This window comes from Cetorhinus maximus, chromosome 34 (assembly GCF_964194155.1).
Source record: "Cetorhinus maximus chromosome 34, sCetMax3.hap1.1, whole genome shotgun sequence".
In the NCBI taxonomy this organism is placed as follows: Eukaryota; Metazoa; Chordata; class Chondrichthyes; order Lamniformes; family Cetorhinidae; genus Cetorhinus; species Cetorhinus maximus.
Window position 1 is genome coordinate 2240854 of NC_135912.1, and position 26825 is coordinate 2267678.

General features: G+C 44.4%; 1 protein-coding gene across 2 annotated transcripts in view; it reads right to left on the reverse strand.

Annotated features, from left to right (window-relative positions):
• Positions 1 to 2573: 2573 nt before the first annotated feature.
• Positions 2574 to 26825, reverse strand: part of hsd20b2 (hydroxysteroid (20-beta) dehydrogenase 2) — a 49379-nt gene continuing 25127 nt past the window's right edge. For both annotated transcript variants that reach the window (XM_078533765.1, XM_078533766.1), the window contains exons 6-11: positions 24634 to 24678; positions 16348 to 16382; positions 14776 to 14857; positions 9328 to 9393; positions 6293 to 6442; positions 2574 to 3815 (exon numbers count right to left, since the gene is read on the reverse strand). In XM_078533765.1, coding sequence (XP_078389891.1) covers positions 3684 to 3815; positions 6293 to 6442; positions 9328 to 9393; positions 14776 to 14857; positions 16348 to 16382; positions 24634 to 24678 — 510 coding nt within the window. In that variant the 3' untranslated portion in view covers positions 2574 to 3683. The remainder of the gene's footprint in view (positions 3816 to 6292; positions 6443 to 9327; positions 9394 to 14775; positions 14858 to 16347; positions 16383 to 24633; positions 24679 to 26825) is intronic.

A 26825-nucleotide genomic window follows, 5' to 3' on the forward strand; every position in this document is an offset into this window, starting at 1 on the left:
CTGCCATTGCTGTTCCACTGTCTTTCCTGCTAGGCTCATCTCCCAGTCAATTCTGGCCACTGCCTCCCTCGTGCCTCTGTAGTTGCCTTTATTCAACTGTAATACCGTTACAACTGATTCCAGCTTTTTCTTCTCAAATTGCAGGGTAAATTCTAGCATATTATGGTCACTTCCTCCTAAGGGTTCCTTCACCTTAAGCTCCCTTATCAAATCTGCCTCATTACACATCACTAAATCTAGAATTGCCTGTTCCCTAGTGGGCTCCACCACAAGCTGCTCCAAAAAGCCATCTCGTAGACATTCCACAAATTCCTTTTCTTGGAATCCACTACCAACCTGATTTTCCCAGACTACCTGCATTTTGAAATCCCCCATGATCACTGTAACCTTGCCTTTCTTACATGCCTTTTCTATCTCCTGGTGTATTTTGTGCCCCACATCCTGACTACTACTTGGAGGCCTGTACATAACTCCCATTATGGTTTTATTACCTTTGCGGTTCCTCAACTCTACCCACACAGATTCTACATCATCTGACCCTATGTCATTTCTTGCTTTCGATTTAATTTAATTTCTTACTAACAAAGCAACCCAACCCCCTCTGCCAACCTGCCTATCTTTTCGATAGGATGTATATCCTTGGATATTTAGCTCCCAGTCCTGATCCCCTGGCAGCCATGTCTCCGTGATGCCCACCACATCATACCTGCCAATTTCAATCTGCACCACAAGCTCATTTACCTTATTTCGTATACTGCATGCATTCAGATACAACACCTTCAGCCGGTGCAGAGTATTTCTTAAATGGTGAAAGCTTGGGAAGTGTTGATGTCAAAAGGGACCTGGGTGCCCTTGTTCATAAAAAAATAATCACTGAAAACTAACATGCAGGAATCAAATGGTTTGTAAACCTTTATTGCAAGGCAACTTGAGTACAGGAATAAAGACGTCTTGCTTCAATTGTATACAACTTTGGTTAGACCACACCTGGAGTATTGCGTACAGTTTAGGTCCCCTTACCTAAGGAAGGATATACATGCCATAGAGGGGATGTAATAAAGGTTCACCAGTCTAATTCCTAGGATGGCAGAGCTGTCCTATAAGGAGAGATTGGGGAGACTGGATGTGTATTCGCCAGTGTTTAGAAAAACAAGAGGTGATCTCATTTGAAACTTACAAAATTCTTAAGGGGCTACAACAGATAGATGCAGAAGGGGTAGTTTCCCCACTGCCTGGGGGCGGTGTCTAGAATCTGGGGACAGTATCAAAATAAGAGGCAAGCCATTTAGGATCAATAGGATGAAGAATTTCTTCACTCAGGGTAATGAATCTTTGGAATTCTCTAGCCCAGAGGGTGGCGGAAGCTCAGTCACTGAACAAGTTCAAGACAGAAAATCAATAGATTTCTAATTACTAATGACATTAAGGGATATGGGAATAGCGCAGGATAATGGCATCGAGATAGATGATCAACCATGATCTAGATGAATGGTGAAGCAGACTTGAGGGGCGAGTGGCCTACTCTTGCTCTTATGTTGCTAAAGGATCATGTACTTGACACATCCAATTAGAGTTAGCAATACTAGCGTGACCCCTGGAGCAAAATGGTGCATAGGTGGACATCCAATGAGAAAAGGATTGGGAATTGTTAAACGGACAATTGTCATAGAATCATACACACAAAAGGAAGCCATTAAGTCCATTGTACCTATGCCAACTATTTGAATGATGTATCCAATTAGTCCCACGCCCTTGCTATTTTTTCTTCAAGCATTTATGCAATTACCTCGTGAAAGTTGCTGTTCTACTTCTGCCACCTCAATATTTATATTCCGTCAACACTCGATCTCTAAGCTCACACACAAATATGGCTGCTTAGCAAAATATTCGGGGGTAGTTGAGAAAAGGCTTAGCCAAGGGGAGCACCAGGGACTGGTCTCCATAGCTTGTACAGGCTTCCAAGTGTCAGGAGTAGACTGCGAACTTTAAAAAAAAAACTTACTAGGAAGAGGGATTACTAAAGAAAATAAAATGGTCTTCAGCCAAGATTTGCAATGTTAAAATTTGTTTTTTTTTTTAAAAACTTCATCCATTAGGTGGTGTTATTAAACTTGGCAAAGCTACAAAGCATTGGTTGCGATGAGGTGACCTCTGAATTCACCATTTGACGTGGAAACAAATGCAACAGAAATGTGAGGTCATCCACTTTGGATTCAAAAATTGCAAATCAGAATTTTTTGTTTTAAAAATGGCAGAAGACTAGAAACTGTAGAGAAGCAACAGGATTTGCTCGTTGAGATGCACAGATCATAAAAAGCCAGTCAAAGCAACTAAAATCAAACACAAAGAAAGTTGACCTTTACCTCAGGTTGGTTGGAATATAAAAGGGGGGGAAGAAGTGATATTTTAGTTGTACAGAGCCTTTATTAGACCCATCTGGAATAAGCCCGTTCAGTTATGGACACTGCACCTCAAAAGGTCATGCTTGCCTTAGCAGGAGTCGCAGTGCAGATTCACCAAAATGATACTGGTGTTGGAAATGTATTTTTTATAATAACATAGACATAAGACTGTTTTGTGTGCCAAGAATGGGTTCTAGACAGAGTCAAGATTTGCAAGTTTATTTTCACGCTCGATAGCAAAGAATGCAACCATAACATTGCAAAATATTTTGCAGTCAGTTCGTTGAGCGGGACCCAAAATGGGTGAAAGTGAAAATCACTTGGAATGAGCATTCACAGATTAAACAGGAAATCTGGATACCTGGTTGGGAATCTTGGTTTTTCACATGGGACTTCCTCAGCTAGTATTGGTTTACATTCACCATCAGCGATGCAATGGGCCTCATTACAGGAGGCTCCTTCATAGATTCTGACCATTCTCTCAGCTTTTGTCACCTGAGACTTTCCTTCTGATACCCTATGCTCCCAAGACTGGAAGGTATTTGAGTTTTAGTAAAGCATAGGTGGTCATATATTTGACTTTGCTACAGATGCATAAACAGTTTGAGTTAGGCCAAAGTGCAAACATTGCATGATTTAGAAAACAGCCTGCATCTAACCTCCCTGCACAATTTTTCAGCATCTGTGCCATCAGGTAAAAGCAGTTGACAGTAGCTTTAAGCATTTAATATTCACAGCTTATCAAACAAATTTCTTTACTAGCACTGCATCATAACCTCAACATCCTGTTTAATGGAATTCCACAAGTGTTCATGCAAAGCGCCACAGAGGTGTTAACAAGATGTCAATATGCATTTAGAAAAGTGATGTGCAATTCAATAGCCACGAGCCACATATAGCTAACCAGGAATTCCAATGTGGCTAACTGCATTTTTGATTCTTAAGCAACAATATATTAACATAAACAAACACTGTTCAGTTCCTGCTTCTGTTCTTTTCTAAAACAACTTGTCTAACTTCGTGCTTTTAAACCTTCTCTCAAATTCTAAAGAGCTTCTGACTTCTTTCAAAATCCTAGTTCAGGTCAACAAAGCAGAACTTTAATACCTTAAAAGTTGAGGAAACCACTTCAGCTGGCCCAACAAATTCAGTTACTTGGATCACATTAAAGGTGCATTGAACCAAACCAAAAACCAGATAGAGAGAGGACAACACAATAACAATATCAGAGAAATATGAAAATTGACTATCCCCAACCAAGCTCCTTCAATCACATTGCAACTATGTTGTCTTGTATTTGCTCCTCCATTTTTCCAACAGTGGTAGTCTCTTTTTAGACTGTTTCATCAGATTATTCATGCTGATCTGGGTCAGTCGCAACCATCGTGGAAACATCCTTTCGATGAAGAAATCCTGGACAAACAGTTTTTTAAAAAAAAGTTCAGGATGAATTGGCATCTGGTCCCAACACAACTATCACCCCTACTCCCTGCATTCACATACAAACAACACTTCCTTCTTGAGGAAACTGCAGATCACCTCATGTTAAAAATTTCTGGAGAGTAGAGCTCTCTGGAGTGCTCGGAGTGTAATCAGATATTGGGGTGCTGAGACTCACTGAGGCACAGCTCTTCAGAAACTGGTCCATCTTTTTTCTCCCCAACAACCCATTCTCACTATGTGAACCTAAAGAGAGTGTTGGCTCCCAGGCTATTTAACCACACAGGGGTGGGGGGGAAAGTTGACACAGCCAGGCCTGTAGCACGCATTTTTACTGTCAACAGAAGTGACTGAATAGCAGAATTTTGGCTAGTATGCCTCAACCACCCCTCCAGCAACAAGGCTAATTTCAGTTCCCCAATTACTTCCCAGGTCAAGGTTAGGAAGTGCATGGCCTCTAATTTCCACTTCTTGTAGTGTCAGGAAGACACGAGAGATGGGATGTGGCACCTCGCTATCAGTTCATCCCTTTGGTATTAGGGCTTCAAGGTGCTGTGCTATCAAGCGACATTCTCATTCCACCCAGCCATTCTTCATTTTCTCACTACCTCGTTGCTTAGGTGCAGTTTCACAGGTATCAGCTGTGTCAGTTTTTTTAATTCATTAATGGGATGTGGGCTTCACTGGATAGGCCAGCATTTATTGCCCATCTATAAGGTGGTGGTGAGCTGCCTTCTTAACTGCTGCAGTCCATGTGGTGTAGGTACACCTACAGTGCTGTTAGGGAGGGAGTTCCAAGAATTTGACCCAGCAACAGCCGATATATTTCCAAGTCAGGATGATTAGTGACTTGGAGGGGAACTTATAGGTGGTGGTGTTCCCAAGTATCTGCTGCCCTTGTCCTTCGAGATGGTAGTGGCCATGGGTTTGTAAAGTGCTGTCTAAGGAGCCTTGGTGAATTCCTGCAGTGCATCTTGTAGATGGTACACATTGTCCGTCAGTGGTGGAGGGAGTGAATGTTTGTGGATATTAGTACCAATCAAGCAGGCATCTTTGTCCTGGACAATGGCAAGTTGTGGGAGCTGCATCATCCAGGCAAGTGAAGAGTATTCCATCATGCTCTTGACTTGTGCCTTGTAGATGGTGGACAGGCTTTGGGGAGTCAGGAGGTGAGTTACTCATCACAGGATTCCTAGCCTCTGACTTGCTCTTGTAGCCACAGTATTTATATGGCTAGTCCAGTTCAGTTTCTGGTCAATGGTAAACCCCAGGATGTTGAAAGTGGAGGATCCAGTGATGGTAATGGCATTGAATGTCAAGGGGTGATGGTTAGATTCTCTCTTGTTGGATATGGTCATTGCCCAGTATTTGTGTGGTGTGAATGTTACTTGCCACTTGTCAGCCCAAGCCTGGAAGTTGTCCAAGTCTTGCTGCATTTGCTTCAGTATCTGAGGAGTCGTGAATGGTGCTGAACATTGTGCAATCATCAGTGAACATCCCCACTTCTGACCTTATGATGGAAGGAAAGTCATTGATGAAGCAGCTGAAGATGGCTGGGCCTAGGACACTACCCTGAGGAACTCCTGCAGTGATGTCCTGGAGCTGAGATGACTGACCTCCAATAACCACAACCATCTTCCTTTGTGCTAGGTATCACTCCAGCCAGCGGAGAGCTTTTCCCCCTTGATTCCCATTGACTCCAATTTTGCTAGGGCTCTTTGATGCCACACTCTGTCTAATGCAGCCTTGATGTCAAGGGCAGTGACTCTCACCTCACGAGTTCAGCTCTTTTGTCCATGTTTGAACCAAGGCTTTAATATGAGGTCAGGAGTGGAGTGGCCCTGGCAGAACCCAAACTGAGCATCAGTGAGCAGATTATTGCTAAGCAAGTGCTTCTTGATGGCACTGTTGATGATCCCTTCCATTACTACACTGATGATGGAGAGTAGACTGATGGGGCAGTAATTGACTGGGTTGGATTTGTCCTGCTTTTTGTGTACAGGACATACAGGCAATTTTCCACAAAGCTGGGTAGATGCCAGTGTTGTAGCTGTACTGCAACAGTTTGGCTAGAGGCGCGGCAAGTTCTGGAGCACAAGTCTTCAGTGCTATTGGCAGAATGTCAGGGCCCATAGCCTTTGCAGTATCCAGTGCCTTCAGCCATTTCTTGATATCACGAGGAGTGAATCGAATTGGCTGAAGACTGGCACCTGGATTGCTGGGGACCTCCAGAGGAGGCCGAGATGGATCATCCACTCAGCACTTATGGCTGAAGATTGTAACAAATGCTTTTGCACTGATGTGCTGGGCTCCTCCATCATTGAGGATGGGGATATTTGTGGAGCCTCCTCCTCCAGTGAGTCCTTTAAAATGCACAAATACAATTGTTTAGAATGCACAAAATGGCCCTTCACACCAAGGTAAAGCACAGCAGAAACTTTAGCACTTGCCTGCATGGCATGGGACCAGCAGCCATTTGTCCGTTCTCTTATCCCAACAGTGTTCAGGGCTTCCCGGACATAGTCATCAGCTTTCTTCACAAAAAAAGTGGTTTCCATTTCATATGTCATGCCAGTGGAGACCAGGAGAGGCAATACACACTGAAAGAAGAAGAAAAATTTATCTCAGCCACGTCATTTACTTTTCTTAATTTTGGAATATTTATTATTTAGTGTGGATGGAAAGAAAGTTGCAAAATATCCAACTATTCCAATCATATCTTGGCCTTGCTTACATCTTACGCTCTCCAAGTTTCAACTCATTGTTATAATCGGGATGGGAGAAGCGTGTATATAATCTCACTACTCCACAGGCCATACCATTAATTGAAAAGTTTAATTTTTCCACCAAAACAGATGATCTATTTCTCCTACTGATGCCCAGAATAAAAGGGTCTTCAGCCAGGCTTCTTTCAATAAATAATAAACAATTGTTCTGAGTTTTAAAAAACTTTTTAACAAATTGCAAGTACTAGAGAGAGAGAGAGGGCATGAGAAAGAGCCAGTTAGTGTAGCCTTCCTTCCTCAGCTTGTTCCCCAACAAGACAGCCTTCAAAACCAGCAGATTCGCAACTTCAGTATTTTTCTCTCGCCCATGTGATTTCCAGCAAGTTACCAATCTTTGCCTTTTCAGCTCTTTTCCCCATCAATTAAAGTGTTTGCTGTTCAAAACAACCAGATCTTCCTCAAGTAGCTCTAAGAAGAGGCCTGTTTGTTGACCTTTTGTTAAAAAAAAAATCCCAGGTTAGCATCCAAATGTACAAATAACGCCATGTCCTTTCATTTTGTAAAGGAAAAATTCAGTCTTGAGAGATACGATTCTAACATCATTAAAACTCCATATGTTTACTCAATTCAAGTCCTATATACACATGACCTTTGGCTCTACATCTGGCAACACCTCAAATTTAAAATTCCCATCCTCATTTTGAAATCCCTCCCTAGTCTCACTTTTTCCCAATTTCTGTAACTTCCATCAGCCCTACAACCCTCTGAGATCTCTGCACTCTTCCAATTCTGGTCTCTTATGCATTCTGAATTTCCCCCCGCCCTACCATTGCTGGTCAAGTCTACGTCTCTTCTCCCCTATCAGGTATGCTTTAAAATCTACCTCTGAATAAGTTTTTGTTCACTTGTCCTAATCTCTCCCCCTTATATTTTGTTTAATAGCACTCCTGTGGGATGTTTAATTACATTAGAAAGGTGCTATATGAATGAATTAGATGACAACTTGCAAGATCAGAGATATCACTGTACTTCCAGCAGTCAGGATTCTCATGGCAGGAAATAGGTGTTAGATCCTGCATAAAGCACCATCTGCACTGCCCATTAAACATAGCATGGACTGGATGAAAAAGGGAAATTTGCGTTAGGCTCTTGGGGCAATCCCACGTACTAACAAACTACTTTGAAGTACAATCAATGTTACATAAGCAAACACAGCATAACCCTCAAACCACAAGTTAGATAAATGACCAGTTGATCAGTTTTTGATAATGTTACTCAAGAGAGAACTGTTGGTCAAGATACCAGGAAATCTCCCTCTCCTTAAACAATGCTAATCTGAACAGGCAAATGAGCCTCCAATTGAGCATCTCATCTGAAAGACAGCACCTCTAGCTGTCTGACAGCACCACCCCCCCCAGTTTACATTATGTGCTCCAGTGTGGAATGGGGCTGGAAACTTAATCTCCCAACTCAGAAGGTAAAATTGCTATCAACTGAGCCAAGCTGCCTTCAAGCAAGATGATTAGTGTGCCTTCGCCTCAGAGTAACTCGCCCTCCTGCACAACTCCCAGATCAGCTATTCAAAGCTTCTGAGCATGACGGTCAATGGGCAGCTTGTAATTCAGATTCAGAGCTACAAAGAACTGTGCTCAAACATTTTATATAGAATTTACAGCACAGAAACAGCCCAATCAGCTCAACAGGCCTGAGCCACTATTTCTTTATGCTCCACATTAGTCTCTCACCCTAATTCAGCTAACAATAACAGTAAATCCACCTAGCATTGATGTAAGTGACTTCAACTCAGGAACTAGCCAACTGGACCACCCAATCTCAAAAGATCCAGGGTCAATTGTCCCTTCAATATATTTTTCCCCTCTCTGCCTGAAAACTAGCAAAGTTTTAAACAGACTAGAAACCCACAAGTGCCAGACCCAACTGGCACTTTTTAATGTAATAAAACATCCCACAGGAGTGTTATCAAACAAAATATAGTTGGGGGGGGTGGGGGGGGGGGGATATTAGGACAGGTGAACAAAAACTTAGTCAAAGAGGCGCATTTCAAAGCATGCCTTAAAAAGGGAAAAAGAGAGGTAGACTTGTCCAGTCAGATGGTGTTACTAGGCTATTCGACAGCTGTAAAGAAAGAACTTACATTATATTTAAACACCTTTCGTGACTTGTTCCAAGGCGCTTTATTGGCAATTAAATTCTTTTTAAGTATAGTCACTGTTGCCTTGCAAGGAAACATAGCAACTAAATTTGCACACAGCAAGTTTCCACAATCAGCAATGAGATAAATCACTAAATAGTCTTTGTTAATGATGTTTTTGGGATAAATATTGTCCAGGGCACCAAGGAGAACTCTCCTGCTCCTTTACGTCCAAACCGGAGGGTAGACTGGCCTCTGTTCCAAATCTCATCTGGATGACACCACCTCTGACAGTGCAGTGCTTCCTCAGCACAGCACTGGAATGTCTGAGATATACTGGGCTCAATTCTTCAAAATGGAGCATGAACCCATAGCCTTCTGATGTTCAGCTTAAGGCCAACGGCTCAAAATAAATAAGATGAAGCACCAAAATGAGACATTATTGGACAATGGTGTCGAGCAAAGAGAGAGCATAGCTCAACTCACCTACTTTGAGCATCCGATGCTCCTAGTCACAACCATATTTGTGAACACTATTCTACAATTCTCATCTTGAGCATTTTTGGTCAACAAGTGGAAAAAGAAAACTAAAGTCATTTTGCCATACCTGTATGATAATCCCATTTCGCTTGTACTCTGCATTCAGTGCTTGAGAAAAGAAGTCAACAAAGACCTAGAGAGAAAAAAATAACCCAGAGCCCATTTATCTAATGATTTATGGCCCTGTGGACCTCTTCATCTATTATACAAAACATTCAGGTAATGCTAACCTATATAAAATCACTGGTCTGTGTCCAGTTTAGAAAATATGCCAAGACATTAGAAAAAGAGTGCGGATTTGTTAAAATCAGGAACGAAAGACTTCAGTTGTGGAGAGGCCAGAAGAGCTGGGTTTGTTTGCCTTAGAGCAGAGAAAGATAAAGGCAGAATTAACCGATGTATTCAAAATTATAACGATAAACAAGGAGAAACCATTGTTACAAGATGTGCATTTTTTTTTTAAAAAAGATATAATTTCTAATTTCTTTTCTGGCTGGATTTAAAAGAAACTGAAACCCTCTAAAAGAAATGAGACTGCCCAGATGGCTACAATATACAGCTTGCATTCCACCAAGTGGGGATGGAAAAAAAAAACACACAAACCCCTGGGAAGTATGAAAGACCCCCATCTCTTCTTGGCTTTACACTATCCTGAAACTTTAAAAATGGTTCTGAGATGAGATATCAAAATGTAATCACCTAAAACAATGATGGCAGCAGACATGGACTAAAGCAGGTTTGCCCAATCTTTTCATGCAGGGGGCCACATTTTGCATATTTTTCCCACTCAAGGGGATGGTGAGCAAATTTCCGAAAGGTAAGATTTGGCACAACAATAAACAGAATTTCAAGAAAGGTAGTTGAGGTTTTAAAGGAAAGAAACAATTGCTGAGAAAAATTACAGCAATATCACAGGAATAAATTGTTAAATTTTTTTAAATTACAAAGTGACAAGAGTGTGAGAGGGTCAGAGTGTGTGTGTGTGTGTGTGTGTGTGTGTGTGTGTGTGTGTGTGTGTGTGTGTCCGGGCAGTCTCAGGGTGCAAACTCACTCACCCAAACACCCCCCATCCGCACCATCCCCCCGCCTCACTGAGTTTGCCCTCTGTCTCTCTCAGAAGAATTGTGCCCAGATTTTGCAGAGTGACCATTCCAAGAGAAATCTGGTGCGAACTGAGATCTCTTGGGAGTAAAACGTGGAACTCCACTCCATACAACTACACCCAGGAAAACAACTAAAGACAGCTGCAATGTCAAATCACCATATCAAGAGCATCCGAAGAACAGCTAATCATAAACTCCTTTGTTTCATCTTCATGAACTGCAAAAAATCCTCAAATCTGCCCTCTTGTTCTGCCATCTGTTCTAGAGTGTGCGTGTGGGCCCAGTGTGTGACATACGAATAGCAGTTGCGATTTACCTAGTCTACTTTTTAAAATTCGGGAAATAGTGCCAAGAAACTTCTTTTAATTCATTTATAGGATGTGGGCATCGCTGGCTGGGCCAGCATTTATTAGCCATCCGTATCTGCCCTTGAGAAGATGGTGGTGAGCTACCTTCTTGAACCGCTGCAGTCCACGTGGTGTAGGTACACCCACAATGCTGTTAGGGAAGGAGTTAAAGGATTTTGACCCAGTGACAGTGAAGGAACGGTGAAATATTTCCAAGTCAGGATGGTAAGTGACTTGGAGGGGAACTTTCAGGCGGTGGTGTTCCCATCTATCTGCTGCCCTTGTCCTTCTAGATGAGAGCAGTCGTGGGTTTGGAATGGCAGGAAGGTACAGAGAGAAAGAAACCTAAGAATACATCAACAGTCAAGGCTAGATGTTACAAAGGTAACAAAAAGACAAAACTGAAGGTTCTCTATCTGAATGCACGTAGCATTCATAGCAAAGTAAATGAATTGGTGGCCCACAAAGAAAGTAAATAAATATGATCTGATAGCAATTACGGAGGCATGGCTATAGGATGACAAAGATTGGGTCCTTAATATTGTGGGGTAAATGACATTCAAGAATAGGAAGCTAGGTAAAGGTGGAGGGGTAGCACTGTTAATCAAAGAGGGCATTGGTGCAATAATTAGAGATAACCTTGGTTCAGGAGATCAGGATGTAGAAATCAGTTTGGGTGGAGATGAAGAATAGTGGGAGTGGTCTACACGCTCCCTAACAGCTGCCAATGTAGGACAAAGTATTCAAGAGAAAATATTTTGCGCTTGTGATAAAGGGACATCAATAATCATGGGTTATTTTAATCTACACATAAACTGGAAAAATCAAATTGGCTGTAGTAGCCTGGATAAAGAGTTCTTAGAATGCTTTCAAGATAGTTTCTTAGAGCAGCATGTTCTGGAACCAACCAGAGTGCAGGTTATACTAGACTTGGTATTGTGTAATGTGACAGGATTAATTAATGACCTCAGGGTAAAAGGCACCCATAGGTAGCAGCGACCACAATATGATTGAATTTTACATCCAGTTTGAAAGTGAGAAGTGTGGGTCTAAGACTAGCATCTTAAAACTTGAATAAGGGCAACTATGTGAGGATGAAAGCTGAGCTAGCTGAAGTGAAGTGGGAAGCTAGGCTAGAGGATATCAATAGAGAAGCAGTGGCAAACATTTAAGGGGATACTTCAGAGTATTCAGAATAAGTACATTCTTATTGGGTAGGATCTTCAGGTCGGCGAGCAGGTACGGGGCCCACTTGCCGAGGCGTAAAAAGACGCGTTAATAGTAGATAATAAGGAAATAGTGGAAAAAAATGAATAAATATTTTGCTTCTGTGTTCACTATAAAGGATACAAAAAAACATTCCAGTAATAGCTGCAAATCAGGAGGTGAAAGGGAGAGGGGAACTTGGTGAAATTGAAATCACTAGAGAAACGGTACTGAGCAAATTGATGGAGCTGCAGACTGGCAAGTCTCCAGGTCCCCATGGATTATATCCTAGGGTCTTTAGAAGGGCGCTAATGAGGTAGTCGATGCGCTGGTGTTAATTTTCCAAAATTCCCTAGATTCTGTAAAGGTTCCATCAGGCCGGAAAGTAGCAAATATAACCCCTCTATTCAAGAAGGGAGAGAGGCAGAAAACAGGAAATTATAGGCCAGTTAGCTCGACATCTGTCATGGGGAAGTCGGTAGAATCGATCATTAGGGAGGTTGTAGCTGGACACTTAGAAGAGCTCAAGGTAATCAGAAAGAGTCGGCATGGTTTTGTGAAAGGAAAATCGTGTTTTACCAATTTATTGGAGTTTTTTTGAAGGAGCAACACGTGCAGTGGATAAAGGGGAGCCTGTAGTCATACTGTACTTGGATTTCCAGAAGGCATTTGATAAGGTGCCACATGAAAGGTTATTATGGAAAATAAAAGCGCATAGTGTAGTTGGTAACATATTAGCATGGATTGAAGATTGGCTGGCTGGCAGAAAGCAGAGTATGCATAAATGGGTCTTTTTCTGATTGACAGGAGGTGATGAATGGAGTTCCACAGGGGTCTATATTGGGGCCTCAGCCTTTTACGATTTACACCAATGACTTGGATGAGGGGAGTGAAGTGATGGTAGCTAACTTTGCAGATGACACAAAGATGGGTAGGAAAGTATGTTGTGAAGAGGACACGAAGAGATTGCAAATGGATATAGAGATAGGTTGTGTACGTGGGCAAAGGAGTTTAATGTGGGAAAATGTGAAGTTGTTCACTTTAGTGGGAAGAACAAAAAAGCAGAGAATTACTTAAATGAAGAATGGCTGCATAATTCTGAGGTGCAGAGGGATCGAGGTGTTCTAGTACATGAGGCACAAAAAGTTAGTATGCAGGTACATCAAGTAATTAAGGAGACTAATGGAATCCTTTATTACAAGAGGGATTGAACATAAAAGTAAGGATGTTATACTTCAGTTAGGCAGGGCATTGATGAGCCTGCACCTCGAATAGTGCGTGCAGTTTTGGTCTCCTTATTTAAAGGAAGGATGTAAATGTATTAGAGGCAGTTCAAAGGAGGTTTACTAGATTGATGCCTGGAATGAGTGGGTTGTTTTATGAGGAAAGGTTGGACAGACTAGGCTCCTTTCCACCTGAGTTTAGAAGAGTGAGGGGTGATTTTATGATGTATACAAGATTCTGAACGGCCTTGACAAGGTGGACGTCGAAAGGATGTTTCCTCTTGTGGGAAAGTCCAGAACTAGGGGGCACTGTTTTAAAATTAGGGTCGCCCTTTTAGGACAAAGATGAGGAGAAACATTTCTGAGGGTTGTGCGACTTTGGAACTCACTGCCTCACAAGGTGGTGGAGGCGGGGTCATTGAATATTTTTAAAGGGAGGGGTAGATTGATTCCCTTGCCTAACCAGAATCTAAGATTATCTGGGTTAGATGGCAATGTGGAAATCAAAACACAAGAAAATCATCCATGATCTTATTGAATGGTGGAGCAGGCTCAAGGGACCGAATGGTCTACTCCTGTTCCTATTTCTTATGTTCTTATGGAAGGTACTGCCGAAGGAGAATTGTTGAGTTCCTGCAGTGCATCTTGTAGATGGTACACACACTGCTGCTACTGTGCATCAGTGGTGGATGGGGTGCCAATCAAGCAGGCTGTTTTGTCCTGGATGATGTCAAGCTTACTGAACGTTGTTGGAGCTGCACTCATCCAGCAAGTGGAAAGCATTCCATCACACTCCTAACCTGTGCCTTGTGGACAGGCTTTGGGGGGTCAGGTGGTGAGTTACTTGCTGCAGGATTTCTAGCCTGTTGTAACCACAATATTTATATGTCTAGAGCCTAACTTAAGGCCTGTCTGACTAATTCTTTACAATATGAAAGCGTAAACAGTGGGACTCCTGCAGCATTAGCAAAGCGCATCCTCACTAAATTCACACAAAGAAAAAACCTGTTATGGTCAGACCTGGAGTGGGACAATAGGAGAGTCATTTCACCCCATGTCACATGGTCATAACACACAATTTCCATTGGCAGACAAGTTGATCACCAGAGGATAAAGGTATTTTGCAAAAGAGCCAGGAGGTGAGATGAGAAATTTTTCATGCAGGTTACTGTGATCGGGAAGAATGGTGGAAGCAGATTCACCTTATAACTTTAAAAAAAGGGAATTGACTTAGAAGGGGACAAATTGTAGGGCTAACGTAAAAAGAGCATGAGGCCTGGGACTAATTGGATAGCTCTTTCACAGAGCGGACTGATTCAATCGCCTCCTTTTGTGCTGTAAGGTTTTAATGATCCTACTTCAGCCGAAGCTTTCTACGCAGAATAGAAATGATCAGAAATCATTTGTTTACAATGTGGGCCCTAAACTGGGGAACATCCACCCGAATAGTCAGTCAGGTTTTATAGCCTCAAGTCAGCCAAAGGTCAACACCTTTTGACAGCATTCTCAAAAGTATCAGCCTAGATTATACCCTGAAGTTTCTGGATCGAGGCTGGATTCTGTAACCTTCCCACTCAAAAGGAGAAAGAGCTATCCACTGAGAAAGTTGAAATAATAAATTTTTTTTTAAAAATACCTTTGTCGCTGAATACATGGTGATCAGTGGATGTGGGTGAGTCCCAGCTTCTGAAGAAATGTTGATGATGATGCCCTTTTTCCTGCCAAGTTCAAAACAAACGCCATCACCTGAACGTCAAGGCTGAGGCAGGTTTTGAGATGAAGAAGAGGAGTTGAGACCCATGGTACAGGACCCCACAGGAGATTGGAGAGGGAGCAAATATTTGAGGTGAAATTGGGGATGGGGGGGTGGGGGGCGCGAAGGGAGGGTAGGCAGGAGATGAGGGAACAGTTCAAATTTTCATTTGAAAGATGGCACCTCCAACAGTGCAACGCTCCCTCAGTACTGCACTGCAGTGTCAGCCTGGCTATGTGCTCAAATCTCTGATGTGAGACTTGTGCCCACGAGTCCAAAGCTGGAGCATTAAACATTTGGACTGCCTCAATTTCACGTGAGCTCTGTCTCTCCCACCTGCTGCCAACCACATCTAAGGAAAGCGTGAGCTCATCAACAAATGTGAAGGAGTTGAATTATGCACTTAACTCCTGGAACAGTAAATCTGGTCGTAAAATGCCATTTGTCATTCACTTTTTTAAAAAAATAGCAATGTGCATTTCCCATTTGGTTAGAGGAGATATCGGACAGCCCACTACCCCTGAAATTTAAAAGGGCTGAATTTTACTGCAGGCTTCAGGACAGAAAAAACCCCAGGTACTAAGCCCACATTTGCCAGCAGCAGGTCTGCTTTGGCAACTTTACTGCAAGAAGTCTCCTAATCCTTATGGCAGGCCAGCAGGCTCCTGATGCTACTTGTCCAGTCCAGAGGGCTGGCAGCTCCAAAGCCTCAACAGGTTCACCAAGTGAGATGGACACTGCTGGGGCAGGCAGAAGGCCTCATAGGCACTTGGAAATGGGGCTCTAGTCTGTAAAAATTAAAATTTAGGGGGCCAAGGGCGGTAGGCCCTGTGAAAGAGGGAAACATTTCTAGGGGTTGGGTGGGTGGGTGGGGGGAAATTGTTGGAGCTGCTTGGTGGGAAGCCTCCTCCTTGGGCTATAAAGCTTCCTGTTTTGATGGCCCACTGGTCTGCCACAGGGAGGCCACCTCCATGAAGCTTCTCCGTGCAGTGGATGTGCCACCCCCACCATCAGCAAAATGCCAGTGACCCCCATAAATGGGCCCTTAATTATGCAAATAAATGATGTAAAAGCAGAGTGAGCACTCAACCCACCTTGCAGCTCGCCACAGGGAATCTTCTCCAGTGGCTGGCATCAACAGGGAACCATCCCGACACGGCTCCCCAACGTATCACAGCTGTCCCACCACGTTCCCAACTTTTAGGGAACCAATAAAACTCAACCCCTAGAATGAAAACTGATCCCAACAATCTGAATTTTAACATTTGGTCCTTTTCCCAAACCCACCTCCAATTTGCTTTGACATCCCACGATGTGAAATTGAGGTATTCAATTAATTATAAATTAGAATAAACTTCAAACACAACCCGTCTCCACCTTAGCCTCGCAAGCTCCTTTACGGTTGCATTTGATAATACATAATGTAACCTCTCAAGTAACAAGCTGCTACCGTACCTTTTCACCATGTCGGGGAGGACAATTCTGGTCATCTACCAAAGAGGACAGAGGCACGAGTTAGAAATGACACACTCATAAAAAGGGAAATATTAAGCACTATCAAAGTTACAGGTTTCTTTTGCATAAACTACTGCTACAAATTATTGAAAGCTATTAATCGAAAGGGAACACTGGGATCCCATTTTAAGATTTGGTTGTTGTGCGCAGCCAGTTTTTACAATGCTTGGTACCCAGGTTTGTTGCATGGCCACACAAGGTCTGGGCAGCTGCATGGCCAAGCATGCCTACAGCTTAAGCAGGAATATTGCTCGCAACTTATTCCTGGCAATACAACAATTATACACAGGATTCCACAGTAAACTGTCCTCAAGGCACTTCACAGAAATGTTATCAAAATTTGACGTTCAAGGCTATATTAGGATTTGGGTCTAGAAACAACCACATACAGACCAGAATTAAAAGTGTATGAGCAATCTGGCCTCCTTAATTAAAAGAGTTTCTTTAGACTCTCTTCTGCTTTGCAGTCTCCCTCTACTGGTACAACTCTGTATGGCAGCTTTAAGTGAACAATATTGTACAAGCTGCAATTTAAAAACACTAATACACTGCAGGCAGGTGACCAAAAGCTTGGTCAAAGAGCATCTTAAAGAAGGAGAGAGGTGTGGAGAGGGATTTCCAGAGCTTGGAGCCCAGGCAGCTGAAAGCAGTGGTGAGGTGAAGGGAATCATGGGGGTGCCCCCAAGAAGAGAGAATTGGAGAAGCACAGATCTCAGCTGGTTGAAGGGCTGGAAAAGATTATAGAGATGGGGAGGGGCAAAGCTATGAATTTAAATATGACAATTATGAAATAAAAACATTGCTGGACCAGCAGCCACTGCAAGGAGGGTGAGAGGGGGAGAGAGAGTGTGACCATGTTACAACATTGGAAGCAGTCAATCTTGATGATGCAATAAGCAGTGTGCAGTATACACCTGTCACATCTCGGCCCTTAGTCAGCTACGGCTGCCATAAGCCTAGGATCTGATCATAGTAACTGAGGTACATACACAGACTCTTAGTGCTGGAAATGTAATTAATCAGGCAAAAAAAAATGGAGTTAAAGTAAAAGTAAAAGTCCATAATGAGGTTATCAACTTAGCTTTTCTTTTGTTTCCTCTGAGAATTCTAACGAACCTCTCCAAGTCACCAGAGGGAGAGTCATTGTGGCAATAGGGAATGGTGATGTTTCATAATAGCTGGCAGAGAGAGAAGTCTCGTCACTGAAATGTGGATCATGAGTTTACAGCGTTGTCCTGATCTGAAGCTCATTCCTGAAGCGCACTCCTGTAGCATGCAACAAGCCAAGGCTCAGCTGCTCCCAGCAAGGTTGGTGGGGAATGAGGGGAGGGGCGGCGGGTGAAGGGTGCACATGGTAGTGACACAAAAGAGAAGCAGCAAGAACATTTGGAATACCAGCCCTCCATAGTCTGCCAGTTCCAAAACAGCAGTTGGTGCAGCTTGGAAGCACAATTGCCCAATTTTGTGAAGAGCTTAGTTGAGAAAAAGAGGCAGTGCAACTTTGATGAGAGAGATAGTTGTGATAAAGGACGGAACACATCCAAATGCAGTCCTCTCCACGGCCTTGCAACACATCTGACCTGCAACTTTAGAAGGACATTTCCTGTGGTACCACTCTTCTCTCGTTCCTACGCCAACTAGCTTTAAGGTCAGTGAGAGAAATAGCAACTAAAAGAAAAAGACTTGAATTTCTATAGTGCCTTTTATGACTTTAGGCCATCCAAAACTGCTTCAAAACCAAAGTACTTTGAAGAGTAGTCACTGTTTAGGAAATGCAGCTTGTGCACAGCAAGCTCCCACAAATAGCAATAAGATAAATGATCAGGTACTCTATCCTGGTGATGGATAAATATTGACCAAGACACCAAGGAGAACTCCTCTGCTCTTCTTTGAAATAATGCCATGGAATCTTTTATATTCACCTTGAGGCAGGCAGGTTTAACATCTCATTTGAAAGATGGAGCCTCCAACAGTGCAGCACTGTCTCAGTACTGCATCAGCATAGAATTATGTACTCCAGTCTCTGGAGTGGGGTTTGAACCCACAAGTTTCTGACTTGGAGGCAAAGAGCACTACCCACAGAGCCAAAGCTGACACCTAACTAGTACCATATTAGAGGTGGTTTTCTGTTTAAGCTCACACCCAGTGAGAACCGGGTTGAGATTCCTTCTTTGTAGGGCATGTCACATAGAGGAGTCTGCATCCCACTGGTTAAGGATGGATTTGAATCTAGATACCAGAGGTGACAACTATTGCCTAACCGCAGTACCCAGTTCCCATGCACAATTAAATAGTGAGATCGAGCTCCCCAGTGATTCAGTGGGACCACCCTTTTTGGACAATAAAGTTAGAAGGTGCCAGGATCAATGCCTGCATGTGTGAAAAGTTTGCTGATATAGATGGGGCATTAATTAGGTCCTAAAATTGGTTCAAGGTGCTTTGTCTAGGAAGAAAAAGAAAAACCATGATGCTTCCTCTTGACCGTAATTATCAGTAAAGGATCAGGGCAACAATGTGGAATCAGGTAAAGATAGGTTCATGCTGGGATCAAGATTTTTGAATAATCATTTATAGTCGTTTGGTAGTACAGAATTTGAGTGTTGCTGAAAAAAAAGACCCGTCGAAGCTTTTCGTCTTGCACTCATCAGGGCTCTGCGCAAGAATACCAATATAACGGGAAAACAACAATATGTATGTGAGGAGTGTGCTGATTGGTTGGCAAGTGGGCTCTGATTGGTAGAGGCATTACCATGGAGAACGCAGCAATGCTGGTGACTGACAGTTAACTGCCAAGCATTGTTTGAAATTTAAACCAGGCAGCTTGACCCCGAATGGTCAAGGCATTGCCGTGAGGAATGAGTCAGCGAATGGCTGTCACTTATTTTGTTTAGCCGAAACAGGCGCAAATGTGTGTACATGTCCTTTCTGTCTGCAAAGAATAGGACCTTGTGTATTAATATATGTAGCTTTTAGTACACACAAATGTGCTTCGACATGTCTCTTTTTTCAGCAATAATCATTTAGGTGGAGCGCAGCCAGTCAATCCCTGTGGAACTGTACCCTAGGGAAAAAAAATAAGCAGCTGAAGGGAGAAAAATTAGATAAATGGTGAGGAAAGGCCAGTCAGAAATAAAATACATCAAATTGACCCAGAAAATTTTGACTAGAGGAGGGGGGGACTTGAAAATAAAATTTGAAATTTCAAAATATTTGGAGGAAGTGACACTAAAACTAAAAGCAAAATACTGCAGATGCTGGAAATCTGAAATAAAAACAGAAATCGCTGGAAAATCTCTGCCGGTCTAGCAGCATCTGTGGAGAGAGAAACAGCATCAACGTTTTGAGTCCGTATGACTCTTCGGCTCTGAGGAAGAGTCACACAGACTTAAAACGTTAACTCCTCTGTTTTTCTCTCTCCACAGATGCTGCCAGACCTGTGGAGTTTTTCCAGTATTTTCTGTTTTCATAAGAAAAAGACATCTTGAGTTCTCAGCACCTTCTACAGAGCACATACCATGCAGATGCATGAACTCAACCCAAGTTAATTAACCTCCTGTAGATGGAGGTCCAGGAAACACCTGCATAAACCTATTATTTCAGTCCTAGCCAGAGATGTTTCCAATTCTATCAGCCATGTTGCAATCGGTGTATTTGATTCAAGTTTACCTTCAAAAAAAAAAAGGTGGAACAGGCTCAAGGGGCTGAATGGCCTGTTCCTATGTTCCAAAACCAAATACCCATTCAGTTTCTTTTAGGAGAAGTAGTGTACAGATTTACTGCTAACTTGTGGGAGATTTCTCTGTATCCTTACTGGGCGCAAATATTTATTCTAAAATCCCTTGAGCTTGCTAACTTTTGTGTGGTAAAGTGAGGTACCCTGTCCCTTTAAGAGAATGCAAGTGTACTGATCATGTGACGAATCACTGTACAGTACGGGCAACTGGGAACTGCAAGTCTAGTTCTGGAGGTTTCGGGGTAAGCACACATGATCTGGTGTTCTGCCTTATGTCTCAATAAACCATCACTGTTTATTCTTACATCAGTCTCTCCCTGTTATTGATTGCAAGCAGCAATTGATGAGTACACAAGAAGGCGTGCAGTTAGAGTTCAGTTGGCCAACTAACTCACTTACCCAAGACATAAAAGTGGCGACGAAGATAAAAACGGTGCAAGACCCCCGAGTGAGAGAGTCCACAAGACAGGCAAGCAAAGCATTGAAAAGCGCACCTGTACTTATCTTGTAAAATAGGCAATAGCCAGCAATCAGAGCAGAAAGCAGTGCTGCAGTTTAAAATTTATTTATTTTTTTTAAAAAACCCTGCAGAATCGCGATCGCGGGTCCCACCAAAACTTGAAAAGAGCGCGAAACCAAGCAGAGAAATGCCAACAGCTGCAGAGACAGTTAAAAAAGTGACAGCTCTTAAAAGTGACAATGCATTTAAACTGGTAAATACATGAAAAATGGCTATGGGCAGAAAATTATAAAAGAGACCCCCAGAGAGAGTGCAACTCCACAGTAAGCCAAACACCTAAATTCGTCATTACCTGGAAAACCTATCGGAAGTGCAGTCCCCTTGCAGTTCGGGCATGTCGATCCATTTGACCCCATTGCAGGTGACTGGTCTCAGTATGTCAAACGCCTAGCTTTTTTTTTTACTACTAACGACATTGAGGGGGGCGGGGGGGTGGGGGGGAGAGGAGATGAAGAGGGCAATTCTTTTGTCCTCACGCGGGAGCAAAATGTACGGGCTTGTCCTCAGCCTATGTCACCTAGCGCCCCAAACTCGAAGACTTTCGGCAAGTTAATAAAAATTGTACAGAGCCACCTGAGACCAAAGCCCTCAGTTACTATGCAGCGTTTCAAGTTCAATTCAAGGAACAGGCTTCCAGAGGAGACAATAGCTGACTATGTGGCCATTTTAAAGGCATTAACTGAGCATTGCAACTTCGGAGCATCCTTTAACAATATGTTGAGAGGCCGGCTGATATGCGGGATTGGAGATGATACAATCCAAAGGCGTTTGCTAGCCGAGCCTAGTCTAGACTTCAATAAGGCATTAAAATTAGCTACCGTGATGGAGGGTGCCATTAGAAATTCCGAAGATACACAAAATGGCGTCGTCCATCTTGTCGAGCAGGACAATCCGGCAACAAAAGGAGCGAAAACTTTGGACATCACGGAAAACGCTCTCTAGCTCCAGACCACTGAAAAACAATGGTACTGCAGTGAAAACCCACAAAATGAATGAGAGAAATACATCCAGGCCTCCAGTGAGCAAATGACAACACAAACAAGTCGAGTGCTTTTTCTGCCACCGCTATGGCAACCTAAGGCGGTACTGCAGGAAAAGGCTAAAACAACACTATAAAAACAGAAGGGAAAAAATCGTGAAATATGCCGCATTGAATAGCCATAAGAAATAGAATCAGACATCCAATCGTTATATAACCTCAAAGTGGTTAGAACTGAGACATCCAAGTAGACATTACAGTTAACAGACAACCCATTAAGATGAAAGTTAATAGGGGAGCATCAATGTCCGTCATTGGAGAGCATACATTTAGACATCGGAGTAAAGGAAGTTAGAAGTTTCAGACACAAAGCTGAGGACATACATGGGCGAAGAAATAAATGGGAAAGGGATATGTCAAGTCAAGGTGCAGCATGGAGGAACAGTCTGCAAAGTTACCCCAATTTGTAATGTCAGGCAGGGTAACAAGTCTCCTCGGAAGGAACTGAATGGGAGAGAAATCTTGAGGGCCCACTAAGTTCCCAATTCAAAACCAGAACTGTTGCTGCAAGAAAAAAAAATGTATGCAAATACCCAATGGGAGAAGCCCGTAGAAATATTACACTGGGACAGAGTTCAAGCTGAAGTCAGCATCCTTCAAAAGGAAATGGAAAATCTATTAAAAGGACATTCAGCTCCTAATTTGTGCCATGAAAAAGGTAAGAAAAGGAAGAGTTAAGCCTGTCTCTGGCCGAGTTAAGGAATGAGTTAGCTGAGTTAGCTGAACAGGGGCAATGATATGCAATTTTCCAGGAAACAATTAATGAGAATAGGAAAGAATTGGAAGAGCTCAAGCAGCAGCTGCGTAAAATCTCTGAAGTTTGAAAGCCAGAAGGCCCAGAATTCTCAAAAGAGCTGTCGGAAAACCCAACTACTGAGCTCATTCACATTCAGCTCGCGCCCGAGTCTAGTCCAGCCAACAGCGAAATTAAAGTGAAGACAGGGATATGGGTCAGTGCTCCCAAGAAAAGAAAACGCAGGAAGAAAACAAAAAGATTGCAGCTCCTCCCCCCCCACATCCTGCAGCTCCTCCCCCCCCACATCCTGCAGCTCCTCCCCCCCCACATCCTGCAGCTCCTCCCCCCCCACATCCTGCAGCTCCTCCCCCCCCACATCCTGCAGCTCCTCCCCCCCCACATCCTGCAGCTCCTCCCCCCCCACATCCTGCAGCTCCTCCCCCCCCACATCCTGCAGCTCCTCCCCCCCCACATCCTGCAGCTCCTCCCCCCCCACATCCTGCAGCTCCTCCCCCCCCACATCCTGCAGCTCCTCCCCCCCCCACATCCTGCAGCTCCTCCCCCCCCCACATCCTGCAGCTCCTCCCCCCCCACATCCTGCAGCTCCTCCCCCCCCACATCCTGCAGCTCCTCCCCCCCCCACATCCTGCAGCTCCTCCCCCCCCCACATCCTGCAGCTCCTCCCCCCCCACATCCTGCAGCTCCTCCCCCCCCACATCCTGCAGCTCCTCCCCCCCCACATCCTGCAGCTCCTCCCCCCCCACATCCTGCAGCTCCTCCCCCCCCACATCCTGCAGCTCCTCCCCCCCCACATCCTGCAGCTCCTCCCCCCCCCACATCCTGCAGCTCCTCCCCCCCCCACATCCTGCAGCTCCTCCCCCCCCCACATCCTGCAGCTCCTCCCCCCCCCACATCCTGCAGCTCCTCCCCCCCCCACATCCTGCAGCTCCTCCCCCCCCCCACATCCTGCAGCTCCTCCCCCCCCCCACATCCTGCAGCTCCTCCCCCCCCCACATCCTGCAGCTCCTCCCCCCCCACATCCTGCAGCTCCTCCCCCCCCACATCCTGCAGCTCCTCCCCCCCCACATCCTGCAGCTCCTCCCCCCCCACATCCTGCAGCTCCTCCCCCCCCACATCCTGCAGCTCCTCCCCCCCCACATCCTGCAGCTCCTCCCCCCCCACATCCTGCAGCTCCTCCCCCCCCACATCCTGCAGCTCCTCCCCCCCCACATCCTGCAGCTCCTCCCCCCCCCACATCCTGCAGCTCCTCCCCCCCCACATCCTGCAGCTCCTCCCCCCCCACATCCTGCAGCTCCTCACTGTATTGCTTTGTGCTTGTTGCCCTTTACCTGTTTCAGCTTGGAGAGGAGGGGCAGCAGGAGTGAACATGACTACACCCAGATGATGGTGAAATCATCCACTGAGGGACAAAGTGGGCAACTGCCCCTGAAAAGAAGGTCTCGGAAACACCAGCCGAGGTTGTTGGGCTACGACACTTAACCCCTCAAAGAAGGGCCTCCTGAGAGACTTGACCTGTAAACAGTTAATGTGCTTTAAGCTTGTTAGCTGTACTTTTAAGTTAAGGGGGAGGGATGTGGTAAAGTGAGGTACCCTGTCCCTTTAAGAGAATGCAAGTGTACTGATCATGTGACAGCACCGTGCAGTGCAGGCAACTGGGAACTGTAAGTCTTGTTCTGGAGGTTTCTGAGTGAGCACACATGATCTGGGTGCTCTACCCTATGTCTCAATAAACCATCACTGTTTATTCTTACATGTCTCTCCCCGTTATTGATTGCAAGCAGCAACTGAAGAGTACGTAGGAAAGCGTGCAGTTAGGGTTCGGTTGGCCAATGAACTCATTTACCCGAGGCATAAAACTTTGCAAATCCTTCTCCTCAGTTTTAGAATTGATGTTTAAGCTAAATTTCTTCCACGGTTGTCTATGCCTTTCAATAAACCTGGACTATGAACCTCTCGACATGCTGAAATGTGGCAATACTGTTGTTATATGGAAAGTTATGGGGTGCTTAGAGACTGTTACAGCCAGAACTGGTCTGCTCTGCCCATTGGCCAGGCAAGGCAAGGCTCTTGCTACAGATATGACACCACAATGGCAATTGTATCACTCTTCACAGACAAACAAAGAAGTAATGCTCCTTTAATTAAGCAATAATACATTTTAATATTTGAGTGCTCACCATCAGTACAGAAAGTACATTGCAGTTCATAATATCAAGAATTGCCTGAAACATAAAAATTTTTTAAAAGTTATAAAGTTCTCTCTGGAAGTCATGATTTTACACAACTTATTTTACCAAATCTCACTCCACCCCATCCTAAAGTCATTGACTCCTACAGAGGTACATGGGAGCCAGGGACACCCTGCTGAGTCGGCAGACATTTGACCATTTAGTCACCCCCAATTCTTTCATCAAGTATACACGTGTACCATTTCCCACATGGCTTACTGGACAGCAATTTGGAGCAGGGACATTGGCTAATATCCTCACCCTAGCCCGGCCAAAGTAGCAAAGCACAAAGGGGTTAAATGCGGACCTGGTGACCGCTTGGCGGATGCCTTTGCTCAGTTGCAAGCGTGACCCACGCCTTCCTGTTCACTTGCCATTTCAATTCACCATATTGCTCTCATGCCCCCATGTCCACCCTTGGCCTGCTGCATGTTCCAGTTGTGTGGTGTGAATGTTAACTGCCACTTGTCAGCCCAAGCCTGGAAATTGTCCAGCTCTTACTGCATTTGGATATGGACTGCTTCAATATTCGAGTCATTGCAAATGGTGAACATTGTTCACTAATGATTGCACATCCCCATTTTTGGCCTTATGATGGAAGGAAGGTCATTGATGAAGCAGCTGAAGATGGTCAGGCCTAGGACACTACCCTGAGGAGCTCCTGCAATGATGTCCTGGAGCTGAGATGACTGATCTCCAACAATCACAACCATCTTTCTTTGTGCTAGGTATGACTCCAATCAGCAGAGTTCCCCCCTCCCTGCCTCCGATTGCCATCGACTCTGGTTTTGCTGGAACTCCTCAATGCCACACTCAGTTAAATGCTACCTGGATGTCAAAAGGCAAATCACTCGCACCTCACCTCTGGAGTTCAGTACTTTGGTCCATGTTTGAACCAAGGCAGTAATGAGTTCAGAAGCTGAGTGACCCTGGCTGAACCCAAACTGAGTGTCAGTGAGTAGGATATTGCTAAGCAAGTGCCACTTTATAGCACTGGTGATGACCCCTTCCATTACTTTGCTGTTGGAGAGCTGACTGATGGGGCTGTAATTGGCTGGGTTGGATTTTTACTGCTTTGTACTGGACATACCTGAGCAATTTTCCACATTGCCAGGTAGATGTCAGTGTTGTAACTGTACTGGAAAAGCTTGGCTAGGGGGCACGGCAAGTTCTGGAGCACAAGTCTTCAGTACTATTGCTGGGATATTATCAAAGCCCATAGCCTTTGCAGTATCCAGTGCCTTCAGCCATTTCTTGATATGCAATGGAGTGACTTGAATTGACAGAAGACTGGCATCTCTGATGTCGAGTCGAGATGGATCATCCACTCGGCGCTTCTGGCTGAAATTTGTTGCGAATGCTTCAGCCTTATCTTTTGCACTGATGTGCTGGGCTCCTCCACCATCGAGGATGGGGATATTTGTGGAGCCTCCTCCTCCAGCAAGTTCTTTAATTGTCCACCACCATTTGCAACTGAATGTGGCAGGACTGCACAGCTCAGATCTGATTCATTGGTTGCGGAATCGCTTAGCTCTGTCTATCACTTGCTGCTTATGCTGTTTGGCACGCAAGTAGTCCTGCGTTAGAGCTTCACCAGGTCGACACATCATTTTGAGGGATGCCTGGTGCTGCTCCTGGTATGCCCTCCTGCACTCTTCATTGAACCAGGGTTGATCCCCTGGCTTGATGGTAATGGTAGATTGGGAGAAATGCCAGGCCATGAAGTTACGGATTGTGTTCGAGTACAATTCTGCTGATGGCCCTCAGCACCTCATGGTTACCCAGTCTAGCTCTGTTTGAAATCTGTCCCACTTAGCACGGTGATAGTGCCACGCAACACAATGGAGGGTATCCTCAACGTGAAGACGGGACTTCATCTCCACAAGGACTGTGCGGTGGTCATTCCTACTGATACTCTCACAGACAGGTGCAACTGCAGTAGGCAGATTGGTGAGGATGAGGTCAAGTGTGTTTTTCTCTCTTGTTGGTTCCCTGACAACCTGCCACAGACCCAGTCTGGTAGCTATGTCCTTTAGAACTTGGCCAGCTCAGTCAGTAATGGTGCTACCAAGCTACTCTTGGCGCTGGACATTGAAGTCCCCCACCCAGAGTACATTGTGCCCTTGCCACCCTCAGTACTT